Consider the following 27,360-nt stretch of genomic DNA (forward strand, 5'->3'; position numbering starts at 1 on the left):
AACGAGCGAATCTAGTCTCAGATGACTTCGGTAGCGTTTTGTTTCGGTCCCCACAGAACAACGACCTTGCCTCTGACGGGCTGAACCGCTTAAACAAGTGGGCTACAGGGAGATTACTTATCCAAAAGTCAGTGTAGACAATGGTGATATGTTGAAAGATGCAGATTTAGATTAGTTCTTGATTGGACGATAAGTATATTCGATATCACGAGGGTGTTAATTGGGTGTTAAGACTCAGCGATTGCCTTTGCTTCCAGCTTCACCGATTCGAGATTCACAGATAATTGGCCACTCAGAGATGTTAACTTGCCGCAAAGTGGTGGCTGGGTTTACTGATATTTAGAGCCAGCTCAGAGCCAATATAACTCATAATTCACCGCTCTATGAGATGTTGAAGACTGTCTCGTTTTTAGATGTAGAGTACGTGTTGATCCTGATGAAGGGAAGACGTCCGCAGGATGGCCTCGGCGGGGTTGAGAACCGTGGTGGAGGAATGAGGCGGATTGGCAATTAAGATGGTGATCAGTGATGACTATTGTGCCTGTACCGTTGGGTATCAAGTCTCGACTCACTGTGCGACTCTGCCCAAGCCTCCAAAGAACTTTGGTGTTTGGGGGGAAAGGCTTGTCAAGGATGATCATGCTCAATAAGTGAGTCACAAGAGTCTCGATGATAGACATGGAAGTCTAGACCGCAAAGGGCCTACCTTCGAAGCCGTTTATGTTCAGGGGTTGTAGACTCCTAGGCGAGCCTCAAGAGATCCAGTATAAGCATATCCCTGGCATTCCTTTGCAATAGAAATCACATCTTTGCTCTCAGCCAAATAGGCCAATGTCCAGTAGGTCTCCAATCGTATAATATCATCTCTTTTCTCATACGCACCTCTCCGACTTTCGCATATGTCTGAATAAAGTTGGCTTAATTGTCCGGTGCAGAATCAATCAAACTAGCCAGGTTTTAGAGTTCCTTCCGATACGCACCTTCGATAATATTAAAAATTCCATTATCTAATAGCTGCAAATAATGAGAACAATGTGCTGGTAGGTAACAGCAGTAGACGTTGTTCGGAAGGCACGTAACTATCCATTCATCCTGGATGCTCGTCAGCGGTTTTATAGCGGGAGAATTTGCGGTAAAAACTGCAAAAGTCTCATCTGTGCATGGCTTTCCTGACCGTCAAGGATAATAAGTCTCTTATCTGACGTAACACGAGGCTCTGTTCGAGGTAGATTGACATCTTTCAACCACTCGAGAGCTATGTGGGATCTCTAATACGTAATAGCGCGAACTAACTGGACCGCCTAGCGACTACCAAGCCCTATTGGGTATATAATGATTGTCCTTCAGTTGTCGCTGCTTCCACAGGGCGTCATGACCTTATGTGAGCCCACTATGACAAGCCATGTGCTGTCCGACCACAAGGTTGCAATGGACTAAGCGTCGACCTTGGCGGGGACTTCCTCCTCGTCATACTCCTCCACGCTATAGACGTCGTCGTCGATGACTGCGTCCTGATACTGCTGGTACTCCGATACCAGGTCATTCATATTGGACTCAGCCTCCGTAAACTCCATCTCGTCCATGCCTTCTCCGGTATACCAGTGCAAGAAGGCCTTGCGGCGGAACATAGCGGTGAACTGCTCGCCAACGCGCTTAAAGATCTCTTGGATGGCGGTCGAGTTGCCAACAAAAGTGGACGACATCTTCAGCCCCTGCGGTGGGACGGAGCATAGACTCGTCTGCACGTTATTGGGAATCCATTCAACAAAGTAAGCCAAGTTCTTCTGCTGAATCTTGTGCATCTGGTCCTCCACCTCCTTCGCAGACACCTTTCCGCGAAAGATGGCAGAGCAGGTCAGGTAGCGGCCGTTTCGGAAATCAGAGCCCGTCATCATGTTCCTGGGGTTAAATAGCTGCTGGGTAAGCTCAGGGATAGAGACAGCACTGAACGAGTGCGAGCCACGGCTAGTGAGGGGCGCAAAGCCAACCATGAAGAAGTGTAGGCGGGGGAAGGGAACCTAGACGAGGAGGAGAAATGCTTAGCCACAACATTATCTGATTACAGCGATATGTGCCTAGATGAGACGAGTCTTCTTACCAAATTAACGGCCATCTTGCGAAGGTCAGAGTTTAGCTGTCCAGGAAAGCGCAGTGAAGTTGACACGCCAGACATGACGGTTGATACGAGGTGATTAAGGTCGCCATAAGAAGGATTTGTTAACTTCAGGGTACCCTTACAGATATCATAAAGAGCCTCGTTATCGATACAGAAAGTCGCATCCGAGTTTTCAACCAGCTGATTCATCGAAAGCGTGGCATTATACGGCTCCACGACAGTATCAGACACCTTAGGAGATGGTACTACACTGAAGGTAGCCATCATACGGTCAGGGAACTCTAAATAGGCTGTTAGAACTGTAAGAGGTAGCGCATGGGAATGTGCGTCACATCAGTGGTATCAATCTCACCTTCACGAATCTTGGAAATGAGTAACGTGCCCATGCCGGAGCCTGTACCGCCACCAAGCGAGTGGGTGATTTGGAAGCCTTGAAGGGAGTCACAGCCTTCAGCCTCGCGACGGACCACATCAATTACCTGATCCACCAATTCAGCGCCCTCGGTGTAGTGGCCTTTGGCCCAGTTATTTCCGGCGCCCGAGTTTCCAAAAACAAAGTTGTCGGGACGAAAGAGCTGGCTAAGCGGGCCGGAGCGCACCGCATCCATTGTGCCAGGCTCTAGGTCAACGAGCACGGCACGTGGCACGTACTTGTTGCTGGATGTCTATGCGAACTCGATCAGAGGCCGAGGATAGTTTGGAATGGGTCGCATAATATCGCGCACCTCGTTGAAATAGACGTTCATGCGCGCAAGCTGTAGTTCGGAGGTGCCATTATACCTAGATTGATGCGTGAGAAGGATGAATATTCAGTGGCATTCCGAATGGGTTGCCTACATGCCACTGCTATCCAAACCATGCTCGCCCGAAATGGTCTGGCAGAAGGCAGACCCGATTTGGTTGCCCTATTGAGGTTAATATGTTGCGTTAGGAAGAAATGAGAAGGAAATGTAATAAGAAGGGCGTGATACTCACACACTGGCCAGCTTGGAGATGCACCTATAGCGAAAAGGGAGTTCAAGGTTAGTTTGTGGAGCTTCCAAGGCAGGATTAGAAGCGGACTTACAATCTCACGCATAGTGAACTCAATTCAGCAGTGGTGGTTTTAAGAGCCGATGAGATAAATCTGTTCAGCGTGTGAGAACAAAAGACAACGTCGAAGTGTTGAGAAGGCGGGGTTAACAGTGAAAGACGCGACGACTGGTACGTAACAAGTAAGTCGATAACCATGATATGACAGTATCCAATAAGATCATATACTGCCTTACGGGCTAACTCCTAGGCAGAGGGGTAACACGCCCTCTGTTGGATTGTGTTGAACAGTAGGATGGCCGCACGGGGTATCATGTGACCTAATAGTCAGCTGTCGGCGACCCTAGACCCATTCAGGAACGCATAATAAGCAGACCCCTCTCCAAGGAAGGCGGGGGAGACAGTTCCACAATACACATGCAATTAAGGACATCAAGGCGCACGCGATCCGTTCAACAGATTGCGATGCTCAAAAAGCCTCCATAAGCATATTATGAGCATACGGCCTTGAAATGCTGATGACGCCATAGAATGATGGCAAATTAATTAAGTGACTATTCCAAAACTGTTGAGGAAGTGCAACCTCGTACCTCGACTCTTAACAATAAATTATCACTACTTGATGTTTTTCTTGTACTCAGTCTAGCACCCATTCATACTCCTGGATCAGTCCTTAATTAAATCATTTTTCGCTATAGAATAAATTAAACTGCCATTAGTGAGCATTATTATAAGAAATAGTACTCAATGTCCATTCTTCCCTATCTGCGCCCAAGAGCTAGGCTACGTCACTATGTCTGTGCCAACAGCAGTGTTACTTACAGTAGTCAACGAACAGTCCCGATGAGGCGATATTGGAGCGGGTGTTGGATGCTGATAGAGTCAGGACTGAGTAACTAGCGGCCACCTTTCTATTGCAAATTTGTTTAATTAAACCTAAAGGTTATCTTGCGATGCTCGACGCCGTTCCAGTACCTGAACCAGCGAGAGTTTTACTCGGCTGAATGGACTATCGTGCTGTGATACTCTCTATATAGGATATTGATTCTCGAGAATAGTGCTCGTGACGAAAACAATGGGGGGCTTAATACTGTTCATTTGCAAAGAATCGAGACGTGGCATCATTGGTGGAACTAGAATAGCGGGGTTATATATTGGTGTGCAACTTGTTTATACCATGGTTGAGCGCCCGTATTCCAGATTCGAGCCACAGAATAAATAACCTTAAGAGGAGCGCAGAGGTTGTCTGCCTTATTCACTTGACAACCCTCGTTTCTATAATTCTTTTGCGTTTAAAACTGTGACAGAACTATGATTGGTAAGCAACGACGTCATTCCATCACCGCGCCATTGAAGCCTTAGATCCCACTATGCTTCTATCATTTGAAACTCACACTTGAGCTGTATATGCCATCGTTAGCTGACCTTTTCCGCGTACGCAGCCTACTCAGCCTTTCGTAAGCAGATCCGTCGCACTTGGTCAGGCAGAAACTCCGGCCGAAGGGCCAATCCTGTATGCAGCGACGATGAAGCCGCCAACCCCGGGCTCTTCCACGAGGGATCGCCGTTACTTGGCGTACCACCCATGAATGGGGAGCGTTATGAATTAATAAGGCGCTTATTTGATGGCACAAGCACACCTGGCAAAGACAGCCCGAACCGTCTGATCAAGTGGCCAGCAAGTACTTTCCATATCACCAAAGTTACACTGATAAGCAGTAAGCATGTCTTTGCTGATTGATTGAACTACGACTTAATTGACGCGATAGACTACGTCAACGTCCTTCTCCCATTCGTGCCATTGGGTATCATTGCCGGCGTGCTTGGTTGGAGCCCTGCGGCTGTGTTCTCGCTGAACTTCATCGCCATTATTCCCCTGGCAGCGGTGTTATCCTTTGCTACGGAAGAGATTTCCATCCCACTTGGCGAAACATTAGGAGGGCTGCTGAATGCCACTTTTGGCAACGCAGTTGAGCTCATCGTAAGTATCATCGCCCTAAAGAAAAACCAAATAGAAGTTGTGCAGTCGTCAATGCTTGGTTCCATTCTATCTAATCTTCTTCTTGTCATGGGAAGTAGCTTTCTTCTCGGCGGCCTTGTCAACATGAAGGATGACTCAGGCAACGGCACCGAGCAGACCTTCACTATTGCGATGGCACAAACAACATGCTCTTTGTTAGCGCTGTCAGCCGCCTCAATGATCATTCCCGCTACTGTGAGCAGCCTCTCAGAGCCCAGTCCTCAAAGACCTGGGATACAATAAGCATCTGGAAGAACACTAATGTCGACATATAGCTTTACAGCATCCTCGACAGCTCGGATCAGCATGGTAAAACCGAATCCATCCTGTGGCACTCACGCTGGACGGCCATCATCCTTCTTATCCTGTACGCTCTGTATCTGTGCTTCCAGCTGCGGACGCACAAGAATCTATTCAGCGAGGGGAGCGGTGGAATTTTCTCCCCTGACGAGGAAGGGGACGAGCCTGAATCAGTAATAGGTCCTTGGTCTGCTACAGCGGTACTGGTTGCCGTGACCGTTGTTATCTCCTTCTGTGTAGACTACCTGGTTGGCGGTATCGACAGCATCGCCAAAGACGCGCATACTAGCAAGAGCTTTATTGGCTTGATCCTGATCCCCATTGTCGGCAACGCAGCCGAGCACGCCACGGCGTGTGTGATGACTGTAAGGAATAAGATGGATTTGGTGAGTGGCAACCTGCTTCTTTACTTGGTTGTTTTATTGTGAACTGACCTGTTACATGGAAACAAGGCCACGGGTGTTGTAATCAGATCCAGCATCCAGATTGCGCTGCTGGTTGTCTTGGGTTGGGTAATAAATGTGCTGATGGGTCTGAATTTCAATATTCGTCAGTTATCATGAGCCCATAAGCTGCTTCTAACACGCTTAATGATGCTTGGGGCAGTTGAGGCAGTTATCTTCGCTGTATCGGTTTTAATCGTGACAGACACGGTGCAGGATGGGAAATCTACCTATTGGGAGGGAGCCATGGTGAGTTTCTGTTCCCCTGTGCTTCTATACCTACAGCGTACTAATCAGGCTGCAGCTCGTGGGACTCTATATTATCATCGCTTTGACCCTCTGGGCTATTCCCACTGGTGTTTTGGGAAAAGCTACGGGCTGATTGCCAGGTTGCCATTAATATGCCCTGCGTAACTCTTTTTGGCTATCTATACCTTGTTGGTCGATATATCGGGGAGTGCGGGAGACATCGATGAGCTTCGCGAAGTCCCAATCGGCGGCGAAGGCCAGGAGGACCTAGCCGACCACTTATAGGAAAATGGAGGTTAACCTCTATGCAAGTAAAGAACTTGCTCATCATATTCGATAACCTCATTTCAACCTGCCACTGCAAATTAGAACGAATTATGTCTGCTACTTCTTGCAAAGCGTCCAGACAATCTCAACCAGACTGCTTCTCGTCCTCTTTTCATCAAAGACCTGGCCGTGGTCCAGATCTTGAAACCAGATCACATCCAATCCATCACCATCCTGCCCGAGATCCATTAAGTCCGTAGTTTCTAAGGTCCGATTGTCTGACCCCAGCAAATATGCCCGAATTGCTTTCGTGTCTATCACACTGTCTCTGCCGGCCAAGGCCACAGTCACGGGATGATCTCGGATGTCCTCCTTCCACAATAAGTTATCAGCCCAGAAGAAACGGCGGAATAGCGTATGAGCTATGCCTATATCCTTGGAACCAAAGTAGGAGAGTAGATACTCATTAGGTTGACTTGGCCGTCTATATATCTAAACATTAGAGTTTAGTCAGCGTCATCAGTCTATTTGGGGATAGAGCTGGCATACAAAATTATAGGCCACGTCAGGTAGGTGAAGTAGAAAAGACACGGGGTCAATAAATAACACGGGGCCAATATGCTGCGAGATCTGCGGGCTACGAAGGAGTTGCGCGGCAACCACGCTTCCGTATCTTTCCACCGTCAATGTCAATGGGTAAGGGAATGGAGTCACTTCAGGAGTGGTACTTACGAATGTGATACCAAGACACACTTTTCCCACCCATGTGCGGTCAATATGCGCCGAATCTCATCGCACATTTCGTCTTTCAACATTGCCTCGTATGTTATCCTAGAGCTTACCGACATGATTTCTATAGCGATGATGCCAACTTGCCTATCTGAAGAATTTCCGGCAACATGGGCATTGATGTCGGCTAAGAAGTTTATGTATGGGTAAAGCCCCACGCCGATGCCGTGAATGAATAGGCAGCATTGTCTTGGACGTATGTGGACGGTGCCAGTAAGTAAGGCTGTTCGCATGGGAGGTGCAGGTTGCAAACAGAGTGAAAGGACGTAGGGGAAAGGTGGCGAGAAACTGCCGAAACGGCATGCGATGAAAGTTGAACGAGTGGTATCGTAAAGAGATAGACGCTATGGTGTCGACAACAAACACGCACTAGAAAGAAGTACGAACAGAATTAGCAACCTCGTGCCCATGTCCCAGCACTTAGGCGCGTAGACCTGTGAGTAACTTACTATATACCATGTTAAGCTCCGATGCAACATCTCTACTTTGTCGAGAGTCAACCGGAGGCATTTGGCGTTTCCGCGGCCAGGCTCTAGCTTCTTGCCCAGCAGCTTCTCTATCTCTTGGGTATACTCTTCTAATTCCTCATCATAGGTCAAGTCATGGTCTCCCGTGTTCAAGAATGCCCACCGGAAGAAGTCCTTGACGTTATCGCGCTTAATCTCAAAAGCTGGCGCATTCCGGAACCATTTTCTTAGGTACTGAGCCGGGTCGGGAATATTTTTGTGGCATTTTAGGAACAACTTCCGGCGATCGGTGCGGCAGAGGGGGACGGGGTGTTTTGCGGCCTTCTGGAGATATTTGTTCAGCGGTAGGTAGACAGCCAAATAGAAAAGAGCCTCCAGAGCGAGCCAAGCCTGTAATACTCGTGGGAGCTGAAATGGAAGGCGGGCTAGCAGGCTTACTAATGAATAAGCAACGCTGAGTGGTGCGATAAGGTGTAAGAGAAATATGGATGCGCGAATGAAGATGTAGTCCCATAGCGATGTTCCTGCCATAGTAGCGGAGATATATCGTTAGGCGGTGTCACGGGGAAAATGTATGTTTTATTGTTCGAGCTTAGGCAGTAATTGTTTCTATAGAGTGTAGAATGGTGATACTTATGCTATAAAAAAAACATCCGTATCTTCATAAGCTTTTAGCGTCAGAGCATCATTTTTTGTTGAATTCAGTCAAGACGATTTGTTGGGCCTTGCACTTGACGTTACCCCACTTACAAATGCCTTGTTTAAGCACGTGCTAAACCTAACATGTGAAAGAAATAAAGAGTTTGCCGAGGACGCAGTAGCATTATCTAACTATTCTCGCTTGATCCTGACCACGGCGTTTCATCACGATAAAGAATTATCCGAGGCTGCAATACAAGTAGATCCGTATTGCGTACGTAAATTACGAAAATCAATCTGGGAGTTTAAGCTGAGCCATCACTTGGGGTATACTTGGAAGCGGGTAGGAACTTGATCATTTATTTGCTACTGTTCATATCTCAACCCCAAGTAAGTTCTGACGTCTGTTAGACTAGGTGTCTAAGAAGCAGTGTAAGTTTTATTTCAACTTTAAGCATTTCTTAAATTTCTAATTCGAGTACCTGGCGCCATTGGCAAGATGTCTCTGTTATGCATTCGGGCAGCTGCGCCGCAGTGCGTGCAGAACTACATGAATCATCGACAAATAGCTCCCATCGTTGTGAAACATAGGGCATTAGGTAATAAAACGTAACAGAACTTAATTTAGTATTGATTCTAGGCCGGAGATGCGAACATCTATTGTACGAGTGGTAGTACAGCTCCCTCAACCTTGTCTCGGTGATTCTAATTGAGTGCCTTTTTGATGGCCCTCAATCGGTAATGAATATAATCAATCTCTTGGAAGAACGAGACACTGAGCTGGAGCTTGGAAACAAAGCCAAAGCTAGGATATTCGTAACATATAGCAGCTACGTCGCTTATAAACGTCATGATTTTGTGCAAGTTGTAAATTTACTATAGCGATGAAAGTGCCTTAGGGTTCTCGGCATATTAAACCCTCTCCTGTAGCAGAGGGGCGTCCCCTGATGCTATTAAGTTTTTTGTTCCTAACCAGGCGGGTCGGCTACCTAAGCCTTGACGACCCACATCTAGACGTTATGTTCCTCCTTTGTTTCACGACCCTCGTGCTCTCGCTGGGCATCCGTCTCTTGTTGAAGGTGGCTGGGGGCAATAAGCTTTAGCTCGCCAGTTTTCTTCTCAGATGTAAAACGCCGATCGGCACTTTCATCGAGATTACTAGAGCCTGGTGCTGAGCACGTAGGGATCGATATATCCCGTCGAATGGGGTGTTTGCTACCAGTTGCGACAGTACCGATATCAGAAGACTTGTGAGCTTGCATGAGGGCAAAATCACCTGAATCGAAATACTTCCTCCCCTTCCATTGAATATTGACTCAGTTTGATTCTTACTGGTTATAGACAGAAAATATCTACTGACTTCTAACTGGTGATGAAGAAGATCCCCTTTGTTAGGAACTATGCCATATCGATTTAGGAGATGTTTGTTCTTCTCTGTATTGGGCTCGGAGGTTTTTGGCTGATCCATGATAGAAATCCCGTATTATGGATAAGTGAGTGATTGAAACAGGGAACAGGGTAAATCATTTTTCATTCTCGCATGCTATTTGTATAGTACTCATTTCTTTGAAAATAGAGGGGTCGGTGTTAGACCCAGTATATGAGAGCAGGTGACGTAGTGCGAACATCAAAGCATGTGCCAACTACATACCATGTGCTTTATTGTAGGGTATTAGCTCCTTACGCACCGTCACACTAATGTCAACCTGCTTTTTACGTCTTGATGCTAAAGTCACATGCCAGTACGGTTCTCCGGTACAGTATTTGGAATCCTAAGATTTTCCGGTTTTCCGAAGTTTATGCTCGATTGAAGAGTCTAATCTGGTCCTGATCAATAATGCGTTACAATTGTTGTTTATATTGCACAGTAGTACTAAGTGGAACATTTGTAGTTATTGAACTTGTTGTTAACTATGGTGATGGGAGTTCTTCTAGGGTTTATATCTCTAGATAATGTCATACAGGACTTTGAAGTCTGAATCTAGAACTCTCAAACTAACAGTCTGAATCCTGAAGGGAAGGGGAACTTCCGGATTTTTCAACAATAATAAAAGTCGCTCAGCGAAACTACGTGACTTTCCAAGGTATAATATGAACAACTATGTGACGATTAAAAGGCTTCCTTAAGAGTTTCTGTCGCTCAACAACGTTTCAGCTTCAATCTCACTGTAATTCCAGCAGCACCTTGATTGAAGTCATCGAATGCGACAGGAGTCCGTAAAAGCCCTGGAAATGATAAATCTACGGGTGAAGATGTCAAAGTCCTAGGGCGTGCGCTCACTTGGCAATTGACACAATGGCTTCTCTAGCCGCCTAAATGGTTGCTTGCCAGATCAACCTGCTCGAGAGATAATCTGGTAAATAACCTCTTGGTGGGAAGTACTGCCTCATTGAGTGTGTTCTTAGTACTGCATTCAACCGTTGTAAATATATTAGAATCTGATATTGTCGACATACCATCACCAGAACTCACCGCGGCTCCCCCTTGGCCAACGTAGGGGCTATGTTCCTAGCTCTTGAAAAGAGGACAATACAGCAGGGCGCCTAGGATCGAAGGGTTTATCTGCCTCCAGGGGTCGATCCTTCGCCGGAAGGCGGCCAAGCACCATCGACGCGAAGTATCGGACGAGGGAGTCCAAAGAGTTTGTACAGAAGAGCTGGACCGCGTGTTGCTATTAAGGCATCTTGATGACGTTTGGGTTTCCAATGATTTCAATGCTTGCAGATTCATGAGATTTATTTAGTTCGCAAAGACGTTGTTGTCTGCGATGGCTGGCTAAAAGGTCGAATTCGGCTGTCGACTGCCCTTCGTAGGAGATTTTGGATATATCGTGACAAAAGGCTTCTGTGTCTTGAATGGGAGCCGGGTAGGTTTTGTACTGGTCGTGGAGCTTAGTGAATAAATCCTCCGTTTTCATGCCGAATTTCCAATCTAGCTATATCCATAATGGGTCATTCATTTTATCTATATAATCCTCTTTTGGTTGATGATAACTGCGGCAGATCGAAGTTAGAACTTAGAAGTGGAAAAGAAGAGACGCACGCTTGGCTGAAGAACCGGATATCTCGAGGACCCTGTATTTTGTCGCAGGTCAGCACTAACGCTAGCGATAAAGGAAAATCTTTGTCGCCTGACATCGCAAAGGAAGAGGGGGTGGTAACCACCCATGTGCGCCAGGTTTAATCAGGGTTTTCACCACACACTACTGCCTGGCCGCTAAATGGTGGTGGGTAACAGGGTGCGGAGCGTCGCCATTCGGCTACTAGAAACCTATCTCCACTGTAGTCACGACAGGAACCTTGAGCCAACTAAAATGGGCCACATGAAAGGTACTTCTTCTCCCTTGCAATTGGCCTGCAAGGACAGTCTCCGTAATTCTGGTTGTTACAAATCGCTATCGCATGCTCGGATAGGCAGCCAATACCCAATGAACGCTTGATTTTCTATCTAAAGGAGCGACGAGAGTCGACCTCTCATCCTCATGCTGAGTCTGCCGATCTTCTAGGCAGCAGGATGCTACCTGTGATTTGGAGTTCATAGCAACCGTGAAGTTATTGACGATGGTCGTGATCCTTGCCCTTGACAGCTCCTAGCACAGCTTAGAAGCCACTCCCCGAGAACGCCCTCCCCGTCACCTTCAAATCGTGCTAGCAATACAAGCCGCGATACCCGTATATCAATTTGGACTCTTCGATTACCTGGTTGGACCTATCAACAGATAGCTAAGCCTCTAAGCCTTACGCCACGGCAAGTCCAGCATGCAGTTACAGCCTAGGCTACACCTCGCCACTCGAATGGCCGCCCTCCCCTGTTTACAGAGGCCTAAGTTGAAGAGTTGACTGAGTTCGTATGTGCCTCCCGATATACTCGACGGATGGCTTACCGTCGGCTGTCACAGGCACTAGGTTGGGTATGCTCTGTCGATGCTATCAAACTCGCCCTTCATCGGGCTGGATTTGAGAGATTTATTACGTGTCGGAAACCACCAATAGCTGAGCCAATATAGCAGAAACGGCTTGCCTTTGCTAAGCATCGTTTTTGACTGGCCTCTTGACACTTTGAAAGCTATCTTAAGGTCCGATGAGACCTAGGTAACTGGGAAAAGGCATATACGAACATGGGTTACTCGCAGGCCCGGCGAAGAGCTTGATCCGACCTGTATCATTGAGCGGCATTAGCGTAAGAAGCGGTGGATGTCCTGGGCCTGTTTCTCCGGGCTTACAAGCAAGGGACCTGGAGTCTTTTGGGAGAAGGATTGGAGATCAACCCGGGCTTCAAGCTATATTAAGCATATCGTCCTTATTATATGTGGTCGACACGCTGAAATGAGCATATTGAGCTTAGTTAAAGGAAAAAAGACTAGGGCTAACAGCAGAAGCTATTGACTAGATGACATCCACATCCCAGCCATCAATGGATTGGAACAGTCATTGATCCGTCAAACGACATGTCTCAACATGGCATGGGCTTCGTTCGGATCGTGGGCATATCGTTATGCCAGATAATGTCGCTTCCCGTAGTGCAACAGAGGCGATGGCTGAGCTCAAAGCTCAAGGGATCAAGATAATTGCCTGGCCACCTTTTTCACCGGATTAAACCCCAATTGAGACTGTACGGAATGGGATGAAAGAAGAAATTGAGAGAAACCTCCCGGAAGGTCAATTATGTATCCAATTACGAGCCGCAATTAAGGTAGTTTGTGGATCAATTTATGATAACTAACCTCTTATTACAGCTACAGGAGTCGATGAAGGACTGTTGCCAAGCTGTTATCGAAGTTTCTCGACTCTAGATGACCATAGCTAATTTTGCAAGAAGATGCATCAGGAGCCTCTGACCCCTACTGTTGCGTAGGGCGAGCTACTATACTTTTGCACTTACACCATAGCATCCACATTCTAACCACCAGCAGATCAGACTACCTTAGTCATACAGTCTCAACACAGGTCATTCTGGAGAGAATGTCTGATTCAGAATCGTCCGCTTGGGGAAATTCCCTCATATAATGAGCTAGAAATATATTTTACTTAGAGAAATCTAAGATTACGAAGGCCTACAGAGCCACGCATCCCCGGTCTCGGCTTGATGCGGAACTCCCCACGCTCAGAGTCATAAAGTGGCACCGAGCTTGATAATTCGTTGTCATGTAGAGCGCGCCCAGGCCTCTGGAGCCAGAGTGGCTGCCAATTGAGCGTCAGATACGGCGTGGTGGTGGTGTGGTGGTGACATTCTCTCAGGCTTTAGTTGGTTGTCGGACGTGTTTTTCTACCGGCATCGTGGCTTCCGGCGAATCCAAGGGCATTGACCATGGCGATCTCCTGACAGCTTATGAATTTGGCTCCGAGGACCCGGTCCCCGTAGACACAATCCCTTAAGCGTGGACTAACATAGCCTTGAAAAGATAAGATATAAACTGGGGCCTCGGTGTGGGAGCGTTAGCAAGCATCTAATCAAAACAGGCTAGAGTTTAAGCTTTCCCCTCGAAAACCAAAGATATGGGGATTTATTTAACAGTCCACCAATAAAGAGGACCCAAAGCCATCTCAAGTATTTGGGGGAGAAGGCATTTAGTGTATAAAAAGGGCAAGGCCTAAGTCTCGTGAGGCTGGACCACAAGGTGTCTCTCATCTCGCAGAGAGGTTTTATAATGCCATTACTACCTGAAGTTATCTATAGGTTAACTCCAGACGCTTCGAGACTGAATGATTTCACAGCCTATCTTTCCAAAAACCATTGTCTAGAAACCTTTCAATTCATCCAAGATGCCTCGAGATACCGAGCTCATTACGCAGAGATAGTCGAGGATAAAGAAATCCCTTGGGAATCTCTAAGACGCCATTACAATTACCTGCAGGAACTATGGGAAGATCTTCTAGGCACCTATATCCTTCCTAACGGACATCGCGAGGTCAACCTTCCCTCTGAAATAAGGACTCAACTTCTTGGGTTACGTTCTTCTGTGCTTCCCCCATATCCATCGGCATTGGATGATGCCGTCGAGGCCATTCTTGAGCTCATAGAGGATTCGATCCTGCCCGGGTTCATGAAGTCTTATGAGTCGCTGGATCGATCTGGAGGTAGAGGGGTTGGTGGATGGAGGGGGGTTCTCTGCAGACTACAGCGGCAAGTCTCAACGCCTACACCAGAACGGAATTACAAAGACTCTGTGCCGCGAGCTTCCGATTCGAGAGAGGATAGTGAGGCCACTCATTGTACCCGCCGCCGCGTCCTAGCTGTCGCCGCCGCATCACCTTACAACCATCTACGGCGGCCCCGAGGAGGGGTGTTCGACCTTACTGTCTGCGATGTCAGGGGTATAAGATGGTTGAAGTTACCGTTAGAGAAGGATGGAGCAGCAGGAGGCACTGAGATCAATGCTAGGGATGACTGGACCAGCGCAAAGCTTCTCTAATAATATTGTTGGCGATGGCCATAGCGGTATTCGGATGGCCGCAAATCAGTGTCTGGGAGAAACTCGCCAGTAAATAGCGAAACTTAACGGTCATAAGGATTTAGTCGGAACTCATTGAATTAAAGCTTCTTCACACGGAATTATTTAGGCCAAAACTCTCAGGGATCAGAGCCTGATGCATAACAGTTTGGTGGAACGACGAATGAAGAGATCAAGGGTTTCTGCGCGTTAGTGAGTACACTGGAATTATTACTGTCAAGGTGTCATGCCTCAGAAGCGTCACAGTCTAGACGAGCTGGCTAGGTCGTGCTAAAAGGCATAGTAGATACCAAGCGATGAAATAGAAAACTCGATTGCAACCAACACTCGTAGTACAGCAGGAAGCGTTTTCCTCTCATGGCGAAGGGATAACGCAGATCATCTCATCGGCACTAAGCGATCTGCACCGGTCTGCGCGACAATGATTGATACTGACAGGGTATGTAGGGCAAGCGGCTCACTTTCGGGTTATCCACTGCTGCAATCTCCCGTGTCACCTCAAACTAACGCAAGATACCATAACCAATGAGTTCCAGCCCAGGGCACTTGTTACTAGGTCGACAGGTTCTTCCCTCCCTGTCCCACCACGAAATATTGTGCATCTTCCTGTGAGGCAACTGTAGCTCGCCCGCCTCGCACCAATAAGTGATTGGCCAAGCTGAATAATCGCCGGCTTGGCTGTAGGGTTGCTCACCTCTACCTTTATCTGTTGATCCAGCGCCATCGAAGTCCTGACACCGACATGTCCTCGTTGCGACATCGACCTCATTCTGCCCCTGCAAATTCTGACCCTGGCCTACTGTTAGACTTCCTCCTTGTCTCAAGCGCCTTTTCTTTCTTTCTTTTTTTTCTTTTTGGACACATTGACGTCCAGAGTGTTTCGTTCTCATCTCAAAGGATGTGCACCTTCTGATTTCAATAAGGCGATTTGATGCACGATTCCCCTTGTTCCTTTAGCAAATTGATCCACTGCATTCGAAATAGATGTTGGAGAGTTTTCTTGATGCATAGAGATGCGATTCTTAATCAAGTCTAACCGTAGAGTCGCCTTAATCGGGTTCTTTCGCATCCTGGCCCCCCAGTGCCGGCAACTCGTCTACTTCCTGGACTGGTGTTGGCGTCCGTAGATGTACACCAAACTTAGCAATCACACTTTCCTCGCTCAGAGGCACAAGGACTGCTCCTCGAAAGCCTCCGAGGATGTTCTCCCCTCATAGATTCCTGGAATGCTGTGTGAAAGTTGGGAAAGAAACTCACCGTGCAGTACCGTCTGAACTCGGTCCAGTAGTAACTCTCATGGCCACCTAGGATGAGGAGGCGATATTCGCCAGTCGCACGCGGCTTGGTGTACTTATTGAAGTACTGAATACATCTTAGCTCTCTGCCGTTTGCCGCCCAGCGGCGGTCAGACGTGGCGATGACCTAGTCTTGCGGCAGAAAGCTATATTCATACCACCTCGCAGGCTGGCGATCAATTCAATTCAATTCAATTCAATTCACACACACACACACACACACACACACACACACACACACACACACACACAAGTCTATTACGCCCGGTAGGCCAACGCCCAAAGGGCTCTGAAGCTAAAAATACATACATCTCGCTAGTTATTGCCTTGCTCTCGCCAAGCCCATATGGTTCTTGTCTTGTTCTTTCCAGCCTGATCATCGCTTATCTCCTTAATCCCCGTAATTGTTAGTAATAGTAGGTCAACTTGAAGCCCAATTCCTCCAAGTGTTCAGTTTCCTATCTTCGGCGGCTGAAGCGGTGCCTGCTTCTGGTTCTCTAGGGTAGTAGTTGTCGGTAGGTATAATTTTATGGTCGATAGGGTAGTAGTAATGTTATTGTCATCTCTGTTCCAGGCGACCTGTGGCAATCGCGAAACGGATTGTGGCTTGTACTGCTTCCATGTTCGGTGTCCACTTTTATCCCTCTGATGTAGCTTTACCCCCCAAATGAAAGGAGAGGTTACCGCGCTTTTCCTCTGCACATTAAAGCATCATCTCCTTGCGCTGTACTATCCATTTTATACATCAGAAGAGGAAGTGCTCTACTGTTTCTTTTGCTTGCCCGCATAGGCATTTATCAGTCACTGCTGCTCCGATTTAATACAGGTAGCTATTCAGTCGTACTATCCCGGTTCTAAGTTATGCTAGCACGCTAGCTTCCTTCCACAGCAGCTAATCGTACAATAACCAAGTATGTTTACCAGGCAGAGCTGAGTTGACCTTTCTCGAATGTCTGCCAACTCCCTCTGGTAGTTCCCTTTCCCTTCATAGATTTGCTCTCGTTCAACTAAGGATTGTCGTCTTTGCTTTGCTTGTTCCTCTCTGTAGTGTAACGTACGGCTCTGTTGCGTAGTAGGCTGACATTTTGGCTATCCTCTGGATTTTGAGCTCACTGTTAGATAGTAGCCAGATGAGCCTAACTCTATTCCTATCTCTTTTAAGCTTTTCTATAGCATCGTATATCTCCCAAATATGCCCCTAGCCAGATTGCTAGCGAGGGTTACCTATAGCTTGTACAGCCGATTTATTGCTTGTTACAATCACAATAACTCGATACTTTATCTCTGGTAGATATTTTAGGCTATAAGCAATGGCTGCTAGTTCGGCGGTGTACGGGTTGTGTTCTTCCGTCGTCCCTAGCGTAACCAAGAAGGTCTCAATAATCTTGCCGGCTCTCGCTAAGGATATAGGGATTCAAACAGTCCCTCCTATACCAACCCGATCGTTTCTCGCTGAGCTGCTTGTTGCTATTCTTACTACCCATCCTGCTTTAGCTAACTCTTTGATTGTGTCGTCTTCTTCCCCTTCCTGTCCGCCCAACGTGGCTTGCATGCGCTCTTCCCACGGGGCAAGGGCGAACGGTTGGATGGTCTCCATAGCATCTCTTGGTAGTTCTTTGCATGCATCCGCAATGCGTCTAAGCGGAGATATGAATCGTCGGAAAGCTTTGATCCCTCGTAAGAGATTTCAGACCGGATTTGTGCGTGGAAGCGTGTGTATATCTACCCAAAGTTTGCTTGCTCGTCTCCAGAACCGTTCATAAATGGTCGCTATGTGAGCTTCCGCCTCGGCTACTCCTGTCGCCACACTTGTGAAGGACCCTATGATCGCCTGCGCTCCTACCCTTTGTACTCGATGAATGGCATACGCTAACGCCGTCTTGCACGCATGCATCCAGACGTTGGAGGCATAGTCCACCACAGGCGCTACTATAGCTGTAAAAAGCTGCCTTGTTGTCGAGGGAGCCATTCCCTTCAGTCGTTTCAGTTCCATCGCCGCTTCTAGACCCTTTGTTGCTACTCTTGCGATGTGTTGTTTGTAGTGAAGGCGCATGTCCATAACGACCCTAAGAATCTTAACTTGATCCTTTAGGGCAACTTTCTCGCCCTTAATGGTGAAAGGTTCTAAGTCTATTCTACCTGTGTATCTGGTGAAATGTATGATCGCCGTCTTTTCCGCTTCAAACGTTGCGCCGCTGCGTTTCTCCCAGGCCAGGGCTTTATCGATTATTGCTTGTATCCCTCTCCGGTTGCTCTAGGCCGTCAGTCCAGACACCCACACTGTATAGTCGTCCACAAACGCAATGGCCCCACCGTTTTTGTCGATCTGGGTCTGCACCAGGTCTGCATTAAAGAATAGAAACAGTATCGGCGACAAGGGAGAGCCCTGCAGGAGTCCTGCTTGTGGCAGCGATCTGCTCTCGGAACTTTAGCCATTAATCATAATAGTTGCAGTTCGTTCTGAGCAGAACGCGTCGACCTATCGCAGGAGATCCTCTGGAATCCCTCTAGCCTTTATGCACTGCAATAGTCTCTCTTTATACACACTATTATATGCCCCCTTTACATTGAAACTGATAAGACTCACGACATAACGTAAGCGCCATACTGAGAAAATATGCTCTTGTAGCAGTATGAGGGCTTGCTCTACTAATCGCTGCTTGCGCGCGCTGAAGTGATTAGTCGGGAGAAGTTCGTAAGCCTCCACCGCGTGGGAGATTCTCTCGGCCACCACCGACTCTAACACCTTACCCAGCGTGGCCAGGAGCGAGATCGGTCTCCAAGCTTTTGCGATCGTGTAGTCCTGTTTACCGGGCTTCTTGAGCGGGATGATTCAAGCATATCTCCACTGTTTCGGTATAGTGCCTTCTTCTAATAACGCTTGGAAGATGTTGAGGACGTTGTGTCTTACCGACGGCCAGACCTACTTCCAAACGATCGCTGGTAATCCGTCTTCTCCTGGCGCCTTCCAAGACTTCGTCTCCCACAGTCGACGCTCCACTTCCTCCATCGTCAGTTTCGGCATCTTCACAGGGGCTCTTTGTTGCCTCAGTCCTTCGTCTTCGATGTTTTCGGGCAATGGCGGGAAGAACTTCGCCAGCAGTTCTTCGGCTTGCTCTCGATGATCTGTCGTTTTTGTTCCGTCTGCTCTAGTGAGCTGGGGCACTTTCCCAAAAGCTGCATCATCCCCGGCCTTCATGTACTTGGCTACTTTCCAGATGTTGTCGTTGTCCGCTAGGAACTCCTTCCAATGGTTCATCTTGCGTTGTCGGATAGCATCGTGATACTGCTTCGCCGCAGCGGTTGCTGAGCTCTCAGGTCTGAGGAATTCTGACCGGCACGTCTCGCGGCTCGCGCTCTGTTCCTCCAGTATGTGTAAATGTGTCGCATCTGTGTGAGATCATCGGTCCACCACCGTTTTGCGTATGGAGACGGTATGGCTCTGGGCGTCAAGGCCTGGACCGCTTCCGAGACCGCCGACATCAATCTGTCCGTCTTCTGCTGCACCGTGTTCCCCGTTGGCCTATCTCTCAGTGTATCTGAAATCCTCCTGTTGATCTCCTTCCAGGGTGCATTCTTGAACAGAAGTCTTTCTCCTGGTTTCGGCGTTGGGGCTGAGATGTCGAATGCGGTCTCGATCGTGCGATGATCTGATCCGTGCTCCGTACCATGTATCGCGCATTTGATGTTTGCGTCTGCGAGCTCTTCGGAGGCCAGAACCAAGTCGATAGTCGTTTCATAATCTCCGCTCTGCCATGTCTTTGTGCCCCGGCGAAGGAGGCTTCTGAGCATGAAATCGTTCATCAAGTCGATGATCGGATCCGCCTCACCCTGTCTCTCCACTGCTACATCGTCCCCACCCCACATTTGGTCGTGGCGATTGAAATCACCAAGGACCACTACATCCACCGCTCTTCCTGATCTCTGTCTTACTTCTTTAATAGCTGTACGAAGATTAGCGCATATGTCCTGTAGAGCTTGGGCGTCTCCCCCCGACACGTAGACAGACGCCGTGAAGACCAGACGATCTGGCAGTCGAACGACCGCTGCCGTCACGTCTGGAGAGTCCACCGGGACCTGCTCCGCTTCCACCTCCTTCTTCACCCAAAGCATACTCCGAATCACCCATCTACCTTCCCTTTCTGTCGTAGGTACCATCTTGACCCATTTGTGGTGCCCCATGGGTGTTGTCAACAGCCTACCCTGGATCCTCCGCGCTTGGGGTTCTTGGATGGCCAATACAGTTGCATCCTGAATGTCCTTATCGTTCATCAAACTATCGTGTACTGGTCCTTGCTTTCTGACATTCAGTTGAAACAGTCGGAATACGTTATTCATGCTGCGATGGATAGAGCTTCCGGCAGTTTCTGCTGTATGACTCGTGGGGGCCGCCGCATGGGATACATTTCGGAATCGTTCCTGTGCATGCACTGTGGTGATGGCCTTCTTGCGCGCACCTTCCACAGACTTGTGGTCTGTCGCATTGGTAGGCTTTGTGGTTCGTGATATGTTGGCAGTTGTAACATTGCTTGGGGCGGTCACGACGTTCAAACGCCTTCGTGGTACCGGATTCTCCTCCAGCCACAAAGAATCCTTCGTTGATGAACCGCCTAGCTTCTGAACGTTTTTTAAGATATACAACCATCGAGCCGTATGCCTTGGGGGCATCTCTCTTGCTGAGCCATGCTATCTTTGCAACCTCGGTGTCATTTTCTCGGCTGAGCATCTCGGTGATCTCAGCTCGAACTTCGTTCTTCTCGTCAAGCACCGCAATACGGCTGACATTATCCACCCTGATAGGGTAGATATCGTCTCGTAGGATGCGGGCTCCTGGGGCCAGTTTTGTTTCCGCTACGCGTTTCACAATCTCATGCTCGCTCTCGTCTCTGCAGGTGACCCTGACGCGGTGGGGATTCTTTGGGTCCTTAGTCACCGCTCGGCATCGCCATGTGGGATTGTCTAGTTCGGATCGGACTTGGTTCTCCACTGTCGCTCGGATCGTCCCGGCTGAAAGCCTAACCTCATCTTCTCCTAGTCTTGAAACGTCAATCGTGCAGTAGAACACGTCTGTGGGGTTCGGAGAAGCGGCTAAGGTCCTCGAATCGTTGTGGGGTAAGAACGGCGTCAGTCGTGTGACGTCAGCATATGATCGTTGAGGTCCGTCCGTTGCGCTCGTGGCGATAGTTTCGAGCTGCTCGCGGGCCTGCTGCAGTTCCTCGGTCATCCGTTCCTTCATCTCGACCATCTGCTTGCCCATCTCGTGCACTGTCTGTTCTTGCTTTGCAACAGCTTCCTGCAGTTCCTTGGTCATTTCCATCTGTTCCTTCAGCGCTTCCTGCAATCTTTTGGTCTCCCTGCGCGACTCTGCCAGGAGATCCAGCGCTTTCTGCAGCATGGCCCTTCCATCGCTGCCGCTGCTGCTGCCGCTGCCGCTACTCTTTCGGGTTTCGGTCGACCGGTCGATCTGTTCTTCGGTCGGTACGTTTCGTGTTGTCTGTCGGGTGTTTCGTCGCGTTTCTATGGCAGTATCTTCCAATTGTCGCGCTGTGTCTCGGACCTTGCTCGTGGGCTTCACCACCCGATTTGGACGCTTTGGCGTCGAAAAAGGGGCATCCTGCTCCACCACGATCTCGGTCCCCATTGGATCCGCCATGACGGAAGGCTAACCAACCTCCACACACACTTCTCGGTCGAACCAACGACAGCAGTTTTCTGATTCCCTTGAGTGCGGTTAAAAATGCAGTGAAGAGGATTCCACCTATGAAGATCTTCCCTAGTGCTACCTTAAAACTACTCACTATACTTATCACTAGAGGCTGGAATATCTACCTCATAGGTCCTTGCATTATGCCCGGTCTCGCCGCATACACCACAACGCCGAACATCCGGTCCGACCGACCTCCTTTGCCTACCACTCCTACATGATTCGGCTACTACCTGCGTATCAACATCCATCTGATTAATTACTTGTGATGCCTCCTTAACAGTTATAGTCCCTCCTTTCTGTAGTCTAGTTTTTTAGCCCTCCGGCGTCTGCTTAATATCCCATTTGCTTCTTCAAGATTCTTTAACCTAGCCTCTTGTAACGGTTGCACCTAACCGTTAGGCCACAGGGCAAAAGATCGGGCTATAATCACTAGGTGAGCGATTACAGTGGTGCTTACAGCTACCTGTAGAGCCTTATAGCGCTGTTACGGTAACCAATCGTAACACCTCTACTAAGGCTAGTTGATGTAAAGGTGCCTTTGTTGCTTTAGTACTACACTTTAAAGCTTCAATAATTAACTCTGGAGAGCTACTTTTATGCCTTCTGATTCGTTTTTCGAGGTATTCAGACTGAGATTGGGCCTTAATTGCTGTTGTTGGGGTCTTTGAAGTCTAGGGGGTTGATAGTTCAGTAGCCTCCCCGGGAGGTGTTGGAGTCTGTAGCTGCACATTAAGCTTTGAGATCTGTCAAATTGCTGATGGCATTAATTGTTGCTTGATTGATGTAATCTGTATCCGGCTTCCCCTCTTTTAGGGACGGATCTAGGCTATGCCTATTTGGGATTTATCTAGTCATGTGACTTTGTGGAAATAGACAACGCAGTGCGTTTCCCGGATTCGCGGTGCGTTCCAGGGTAACCAAGTTTTGACAAGTTACCCCTTTTTCCTACCTCTTACCCCAGTATAACACAGCCTTAGCTAGAGAAGCTAATATATCCCTAAATGTTTAGAAATATATATTAGCTAACGTACTCCACAAGCGAGTGTCACATACAAGTAAGTATCACAAAAATCCCTCATACACCTCACTTTCTATCTAATCAATTAATTCTCAACCACCTAGCATACCGCTAGACAATAAAGAAGCTAGAATCCTTCTAGCTCTTCAGGCCCTTAAAAATAACCTAAAACTAAGTATTGTGACGGTTAAGGTTCCCAAGGGATAAACTAGTCCGTACTAGGTTTATGTTGGCAGATGTGTAGGGCGTAGATACTGAGCGTTGCGAAGTGTCACGTCTCTTAATAGTGAATAGAGCGGGTTAGGCGTATTCAGGTAAAGAAGTCTTATTGATAGCTGGTGAGCTAAGTGTTCTATCTAATGCTAAAGGAATGTATATATACCTGAGGGATCCTTAGGGGATCACTCAGTCTGAGGGATCGCGGTGATCCTGGATCACGGTTGCTCCTGGAGCGTAGTGATCCTGTGTAAGCGTGATCCATGTTTGATTGGGTGAACTCGGTAAGCGAGTTCACCATGCAAGTGGGTCAGTTCACATGAGCTTTTGTGGGGCACACGTGACGTAGCCGCTAGGGTCGTAACAGTAAGTGATTGGCTCACCGCGTTTGATCGTGTTGAACGGATCGCGTGCGCCTTGATGTCCTTAATTGCATGTGTATTGTGGAACTGTCTCCCCCGCCTTCCTTGGAGAGGGGTCTGCTTATTATGCGTTCCTGAATGGGTCTAGGGTCGCCGACAGCTGACTATTAGGTCACATGATACCCCGTGCGGCCATCCTACTGTTCAACAGATCGTACCAATAGGGCTGTTTTGGCACATCGCCTATGAAACTTGAGCTGCTGAACTTGGATGAAATAGATCGCAAGGATAGCTTTGTCGCAACTGAAAAATACGGCCCTATCTACGGAAAGTGTACCATGTCCTATATTAGCCACCCATATCAATAGAAATCAATGTCTTTTGGTTGGTTCCTGGGCTTCTATTTCACTTGCTTCTGGGGTTGCTTGTGTTTGCGGGTAGGCTAAACCGCTTTAGGGGTAATTGTTCAGGTGTTTTGGCACCTGATTGGTACTAAAAGGTTGAACCAGGCGTATCCACCTTGCCGTGTCATTACAAACTGTCAAAGGCGTGACATTGTTGTCTATATACGTTTGTAGGTACTTCACAAGTAACTACATGATTCGGTGGTTGCAGGTTAATTCTCTCTAAGATGTGTCTTGTTGGGAATACAGTGGTGGATTGCTTGCACTGGATTTGCCCGAAGCTGTACGGCAAAGGCCTACGTAATCCGGTTGTTTCGCGACACTATCAGTTCCTCCTTTTTTTTGTGGGTTCAGATGCCCACCAGGAAGATGTATCGAGAAGAGATGGTGCTTTCTGGCGCAATAATTGGACTTAATCTACATCTGGTCGGACAAAGCCCTAGGATGGACATCTGATCAATCATTCATCAAGTTTTCGAGCAAAACGGACTAAAGTGTATCAAACAAGAGTAGGCAGCGTCAAGTCAGCTAAATCGGCCATAATCTGGACAGGATGACACAAGTCATTAGCAACATACTAATTCGTCCGTGACCGAAATAGGCTGCACCTGTATCTTGATGAAACCTTTCGCAAGTATTTAAACTGAGTGGCATCTTCAAGAATGTTTTGGCTCAGCAACCAGCCACATTTCACAAACTTGTTTGAGCATGAGTTCTTTACCAGAGTTAGCTAACGGACAGCCACTGGCGGGATCACAACCAGCATCCACGGATGGAGGCAAGAACAGCGCAAACGAAAATCAATCAGAATCATCCTCCAATACATCTAGCGGAGTAAATCCTGTCCCAAGAAACAACAAGCAAGGCAGTGATGGACAGAACCAAGGCAATGACAAACAGAACCAAAGCAGTGACAAACAGAGCCAGGATAATGACGGATCCATGGATGTAGAGGAGGATAGTAGCGCAGGCGATGATCAACCACAATCATCCTCCAACACACCTCATGGAGTAAACACTGTCCCAAACGACAACAACCAAGACAACGTCCAACAGAGCCAAGGCAGTGACGGACAAGGCCAAGGCAATGGAAAGGACCAAGGCAATAACGGGCAAGGCCAGGGCAATGACGGACAAAGTCAAGACTCTGATACAAAACCTAAACAGTCAGGTTCCAAGCGTCCCTTAGAATCTCCTCAAAGTCAAGAGCGCCAAGGCGGCAATACTGGGCCATTCACCCCATTTGGAGGTCACCGCCCTCCCAAAAAGACAAAGATTGAGCATCAAGAGTGCCCTGTTGAAGATGATGACCTTGAAGCAGAACTTCCTAACCAAACCACTCCCGCACACATGAAGACAGTGGGAAAGATCAAGATGCATGGGACCACACACTACGTCAATGAATATAAGCAGAATGGACGACGTATTTTCCGGATCCAATCTATAAAACAGCCTGTAGTCCTTGACAGCCTGTTACCGCAATTGAACCATAAAGATTACCAAGGTAAATATGCGGAAAGACCATGGGCAGAAGTGCGTTATGTTGAAGGTGTATGTACTTTTGGTACCGAAGACAATCATACAGATTTTCTAAGCCAGCTGGACCCGGAGAACCTAGACGCATTTGTAACACCTAATGTTGTATTAATCCGCATCAAATGGAGCAACGACAGCGAGGTCGCATACGTGAACCGCGATTGGTGGCGTCGTCATTATCAGCCATTAGATCCAGGGTCCAAAAGAAGGTTCGCGGCACGCTTCAAGGAGGAACATCAGGACCAGGATTTTGACGCAAGAGCAATCAGAAATGCGTTCAAGGACTCCAGGCTCTACAGGTGGGCCTTCAAGTATGAGCAACTCTATTTCAAAGCCACCAATGCCGATGCCCCCTTCACCCCTGAAAAACGCGCAAAGTCGTTGTCACCTACTATGGAGCAAGAAATCAGGAACTACCGAGAAAGCACGATTTCGCCTAGTAAGAGACAGTCTAGTTCAAATATCTATCAATCTATTGAGAAGACTCCAGCTCCCGAGTCTGACTACGGAGATGATGTAGAGTCGCTACAGGATAGCCAGTTACATCACAGATCATCAAGGCGGCCCGCAGCTACCCCTGGTGCTCCCCACTTAGTGGATCAGAACGGGTCACCACGGCCTCAAAGTGGCAGAATGCCCCACCAAAGACCCAAACGATCCATATTCGGCCGACCAAACCGTCTTGCGGTAGCTGCTTACTGATAAAGAACAATAAGCAAGTGACTAGACAGCGTCAATAATGGTGGCAACAAGAATGAACTTGAAGCAATCGAACTACTGCCTTACTTGGTAGATTCGATACAGGCCAAGTCTCTTGTCGAGGACGCTTCCTATACACACAATCATGAGCGTCAAGCAACCATGGCAGTTGTCACTATCTAAACATAGAATGAGGTCTTGCTCTTCCTCCTTGCCACTCTTTTTATCGTCCTATCGATATCGTTCTTTCGTTCACCAAAGCCTCTTGGACAAATTTCAAGAGTGATAGTTTGTTTGCTATGTCGCTAAACAGTTCTTTACCCTGCGCTTTTATCTTATCTCATACTATTTCCTATGTAGTCATCTTTTACGGGCAATTATGCATCATGCTTCATAAATAAGTCTTATAAATGAGGAGTTTGTGTTTATATTTTAGGCATTCTTCGAGATACTTGGTTGTGAATGAAAGTGATTTTTTGACCTCAATCACCATGCTATGGATAGGAGGATGGCTGCGTGATTGACAGGATTTTTGGACCTACCCTTTCCATAATAGGATACTGTTCATTTCCGGCTTGGTATGTCCAGGTCAAACAGGATGACGCAGAGAATCACCGTCTAGCCGCCTCACGCGAGTGCGTTTGTGGAATATTCACCGCCTATAAAAACTTATATACTCTTTCATCTTGCTATTTCCAGCAGTACTCTATTTGAAGATATGGTAAGCAAACACAGTATTAAAAAAAAGCTAAAATCACCAAATGCAACTTAGATTCCACCAGCAAATTAGGTCCAATTGAGATGTAGTTTTATTCATAAGACGGAGAAGTGAATGGTCACTATAATGACAACGAGAAGTCCTAGAAGTCCACCAAAAGAGTATTAATTTCGTATCAAAAGTGTATGCCGGCGCTAAGGCCTGTAGAAAATCCATTCACGTTTAGTCGATCGTGGGGCCAGTGACCCACATGATCACTCAATTCGTGCTAGACCACTTTAACGTACCACTTACTGTTGAACATGTGCTGGGGTGTCACGTGCAAGCAGGGATACTTTAAGATTACGCACCGAAACGGTAGAACCTTGAAGGGGCGAGGGCGTTGACGGAGACCAAGCGTCTCAGACGAATATACAGCCTCTACCACACGGACGAAACATGGGAAGCATACCGAGCGGCCAGGAATAACAAAGGCAGGGTGATCAAGAAAGCGCTTAGGAGAGCGCATCGAGAGAACGTGGAGAAGGCATCAAAGTCACCAGAAGCCCTCTGGAAGTTAGCCAAGTGGGCCAGGAACAGAAACACGCAGGCACCAGAAGTGACACCCACGATACAGAACCCAGACACTCTT

At 47.7% G+C, this 27,360-nt stretch overlaps 8 protein-coding genes across 8 annotated transcripts; 3 read left to right on the forward strand and 5 right to left on the reverse strand.

The window, feature by feature from the left end:
* Nucleotides 1–1,017: 1,017 nt before the first annotated feature.
* On the reverse strand, nt 1,018–2,886 carry B0J16DRAFT_349646 (tubulin beta subunit). The gene is made up of 4 exons (XM_046128938.1): nt 2,842–2,886; nt 2,469–2,781; nt 2,099–2,397; nt 1,018–2,018 (listed from the first exon to the last, which is right to left on the reverse strand). Exons 1-4 carry the CDS (start codon nt 2,860–2,862, stop codon nt 1,434–1,436), a joined length of 1,218 nt encoding a protein of 405 aa, XP_045979511.1. The 5' UTR covers nt 2,863–2,886; the 3' UTR covers nt 1,018–1,433.
* Nucleotides 2,887–4,396: 1,510 nt separating this feature from the next.
* Nucleotides 4,397–6,379, forward strand: B0J16DRAFT_405310 (Sodium/calcium exchanger protein-domain-containing protein). The gene is made up of 7 exons (XM_046132876.1): nt 4,397–4,466; nt 4,591–4,866; nt 4,918–5,363; nt 5,444–5,854; nt 5,921–6,017; nt 6,075–6,160; nt 6,216–6,379. Exons 1-7 carry the CDS (start codon nt 4,460–4,462, stop codon nt 6,291–6,293), a joined length of 1,401 nt encoding a protein of 466 aa, XP_045979512.1. The 5' UTR covers nt 4,397–4,459; the 3' UTR covers nt 6,294–6,379.
* Nucleotides 6,186–8,214, reverse strand: B0J16DRAFT_405314 (uncharacterized protein; the record flags this gene model as incomplete). The annotated part of the gene is made up of 5 exons (XM_046132877.1): nt 6,186–6,919; nt 6,977–7,100; nt 7,160–7,343; nt 7,375–7,585; nt 7,666–8,214. The coding sequence occupies 5 exons, from the start codon at nt 8,212–8,214 to the stop codon at nt 6,545–6,547; spliced, it is 1,443 nt and encodes a 480-aa protein (XP_045979513.1). The 3' UTR covers nt 6,186–6,544.
* Nucleotides 8,215–9,171: 957 nt separating this feature from the next.
* Nucleotides 9,172–9,861, reverse strand: B0J16DRAFT_187696 (camp-regulated phosphoprotein family protein Igo1). Its single transcript, XM_046122736.1, has 2 exons — nt 9,683–9,861; nt 9,172–9,620 (listed from the first exon to the last, which is right to left on the reverse strand). The coding sequence occupies exons 1-2, from the start codon at nt 9,788–9,790 to the stop codon at nt 9,333–9,335; spliced, it is 396 nt and encodes a 131-aa protein (XP_045979514.1). The 5' UTR covers nt 9,791–9,861; the 3' UTR covers nt 9,172–9,332.
* A 1,019-nt stretch (nt 9,862–10,880) lies between these two features.
* B0J16DRAFT_349657 (uncharacterized protein) lies at nt 10,881–11,475 on the reverse strand. The gene has a single exon (XM_046128939.1). It carries the CDS (start codon nt 11,238–11,240, stop codon nt 10,998–11,000), a length of 243 nt encoding a protein of 80 aa, XP_045979515.1. The 5' UTR covers nt 11,241–11,475; the 3' UTR covers nt 10,881–10,997.
* A 2,495-nt stretch (nt 11,476–13,970) lies between these two features.
* On the forward strand, nt 13,971–14,735 carry B0J16DRAFT_273981 (uncharacterized protein; the record flags this gene model as incomplete). Its single annotated transcript, XM_046123658.1, has 1 exon — nt 13,971–14,735. The coding sequence occupies one exon, from the start codon at nt 13,971–13,973 to the stop codon at nt 14,733–14,735; it is 765 nt and encodes a 254-aa protein (XP_045979516.1).
* Nucleotides 14,736–20,994: 6,259 nt separating this feature from the next.
* On the reverse strand, nt 20,995–21,722 carry B0J16DRAFT_324612 (uncharacterized protein; the record flags this gene model as incomplete). Its single annotated transcript, XM_046125835.1, has 2 exons — nt 20,995–21,084; nt 21,135–21,722. 2 exons carry the CDS (start codon nt 21,720–21,722, stop codon nt 20,995–20,997), a joined length of 678 nt encoding a protein of 225 aa, XP_045979517.1.
* Nucleotides 21,723–24,484: 2,762 nt separating this feature from the next.
* Nucleotides 24,485–26,014, forward strand: B0J16DRAFT_405326 (uncharacterized protein; the record flags this gene model as incomplete). The annotated part of the gene is made up of 1 exon (XM_046132878.1): nt 24,485–26,014. The coding sequence occupies one exon, from the start codon at nt 24,485–24,487 to the stop codon at nt 26,012–26,014; it is 1,530 nt and encodes a 509-aa protein (XP_045979518.1).
* Between the last annotated feature and the right edge of the window lie 1,346 nt (nt 26,015–27,360).

The sequence above is a fragment of the Fusarium flagelliforme genome, assembly GCF_020744385.1.
Source record: "Fusarium flagelliforme strain FIESC 12 MPI-CAGE-AA-0113 chromosome Unknown B0J16scaffold_7, whole genome shotgun sequence".
Classification (NCBI taxonomy): Eukaryota; Fungi; Ascomycota; class Sordariomycetes; order Hypocreales; family Nectriaceae; genus Fusarium; species Fusarium flagelliforme.

Bases quoted from the DNA above. Each gene is read 5' to 3' on its own strand.
- B0J16DRAFT_349646 (XM_046128938.1), bottom strand. From the start codon at position 2,862: ATGAACGTCTATTTCAACGAG. The intron at 2,782-2,841 runs GTGCGCGATATT...GAGTTCGCATAG, and splicing joins TGAACGTCTATTTCAACGAG to ACATCCAGCAACAAGTACGT. The intron at 2,398-2,468 runs GTGAGATTGATA...CAGCCTATTTAG, and splicing joins CATTTCCAAGATTCGTGAAG to AGTTCCCTGACCGTATGATG.
- B0J16DRAFT_405310 (XM_046132876.1), top strand. The intron at 4,867-4,917 runs GTAAGCATGTCT...TTGACGCGATAG, and splicing joins CAAAGTTACACTGATAAGCA to ACTACGTCAACGTCCTTCTC. The intron at 5,855-5,920 runs GTGAGTGGCAAC...CATGGAAACAAG, and splicing joins TAAGGAATAAGATGGATTTG to GCCACGGGTGTTGTAATCAG.
- B0J16DRAFT_187696 (XM_046122736.1), bottom strand. From the start codon at position 9,790: ATGGATCAGCCAAAAACCTCCGAGCCCAATACAGAGAAGAACAAACAT. The intron at 9,621-9,682 runs GTCAGTAGATAT...ATTCAATGGAAG, and splicing joins TTCTTCATCACCAGTTAGAA to GGGAGGAAGTATTTCGATTC.
- B0J16DRAFT_349657 (XM_046128939.1), bottom strand. From the start codon at position 11,240: ATGAAAACGGAGGATTTATTCACTAAGCTCCACGACCAGTACAAAACC.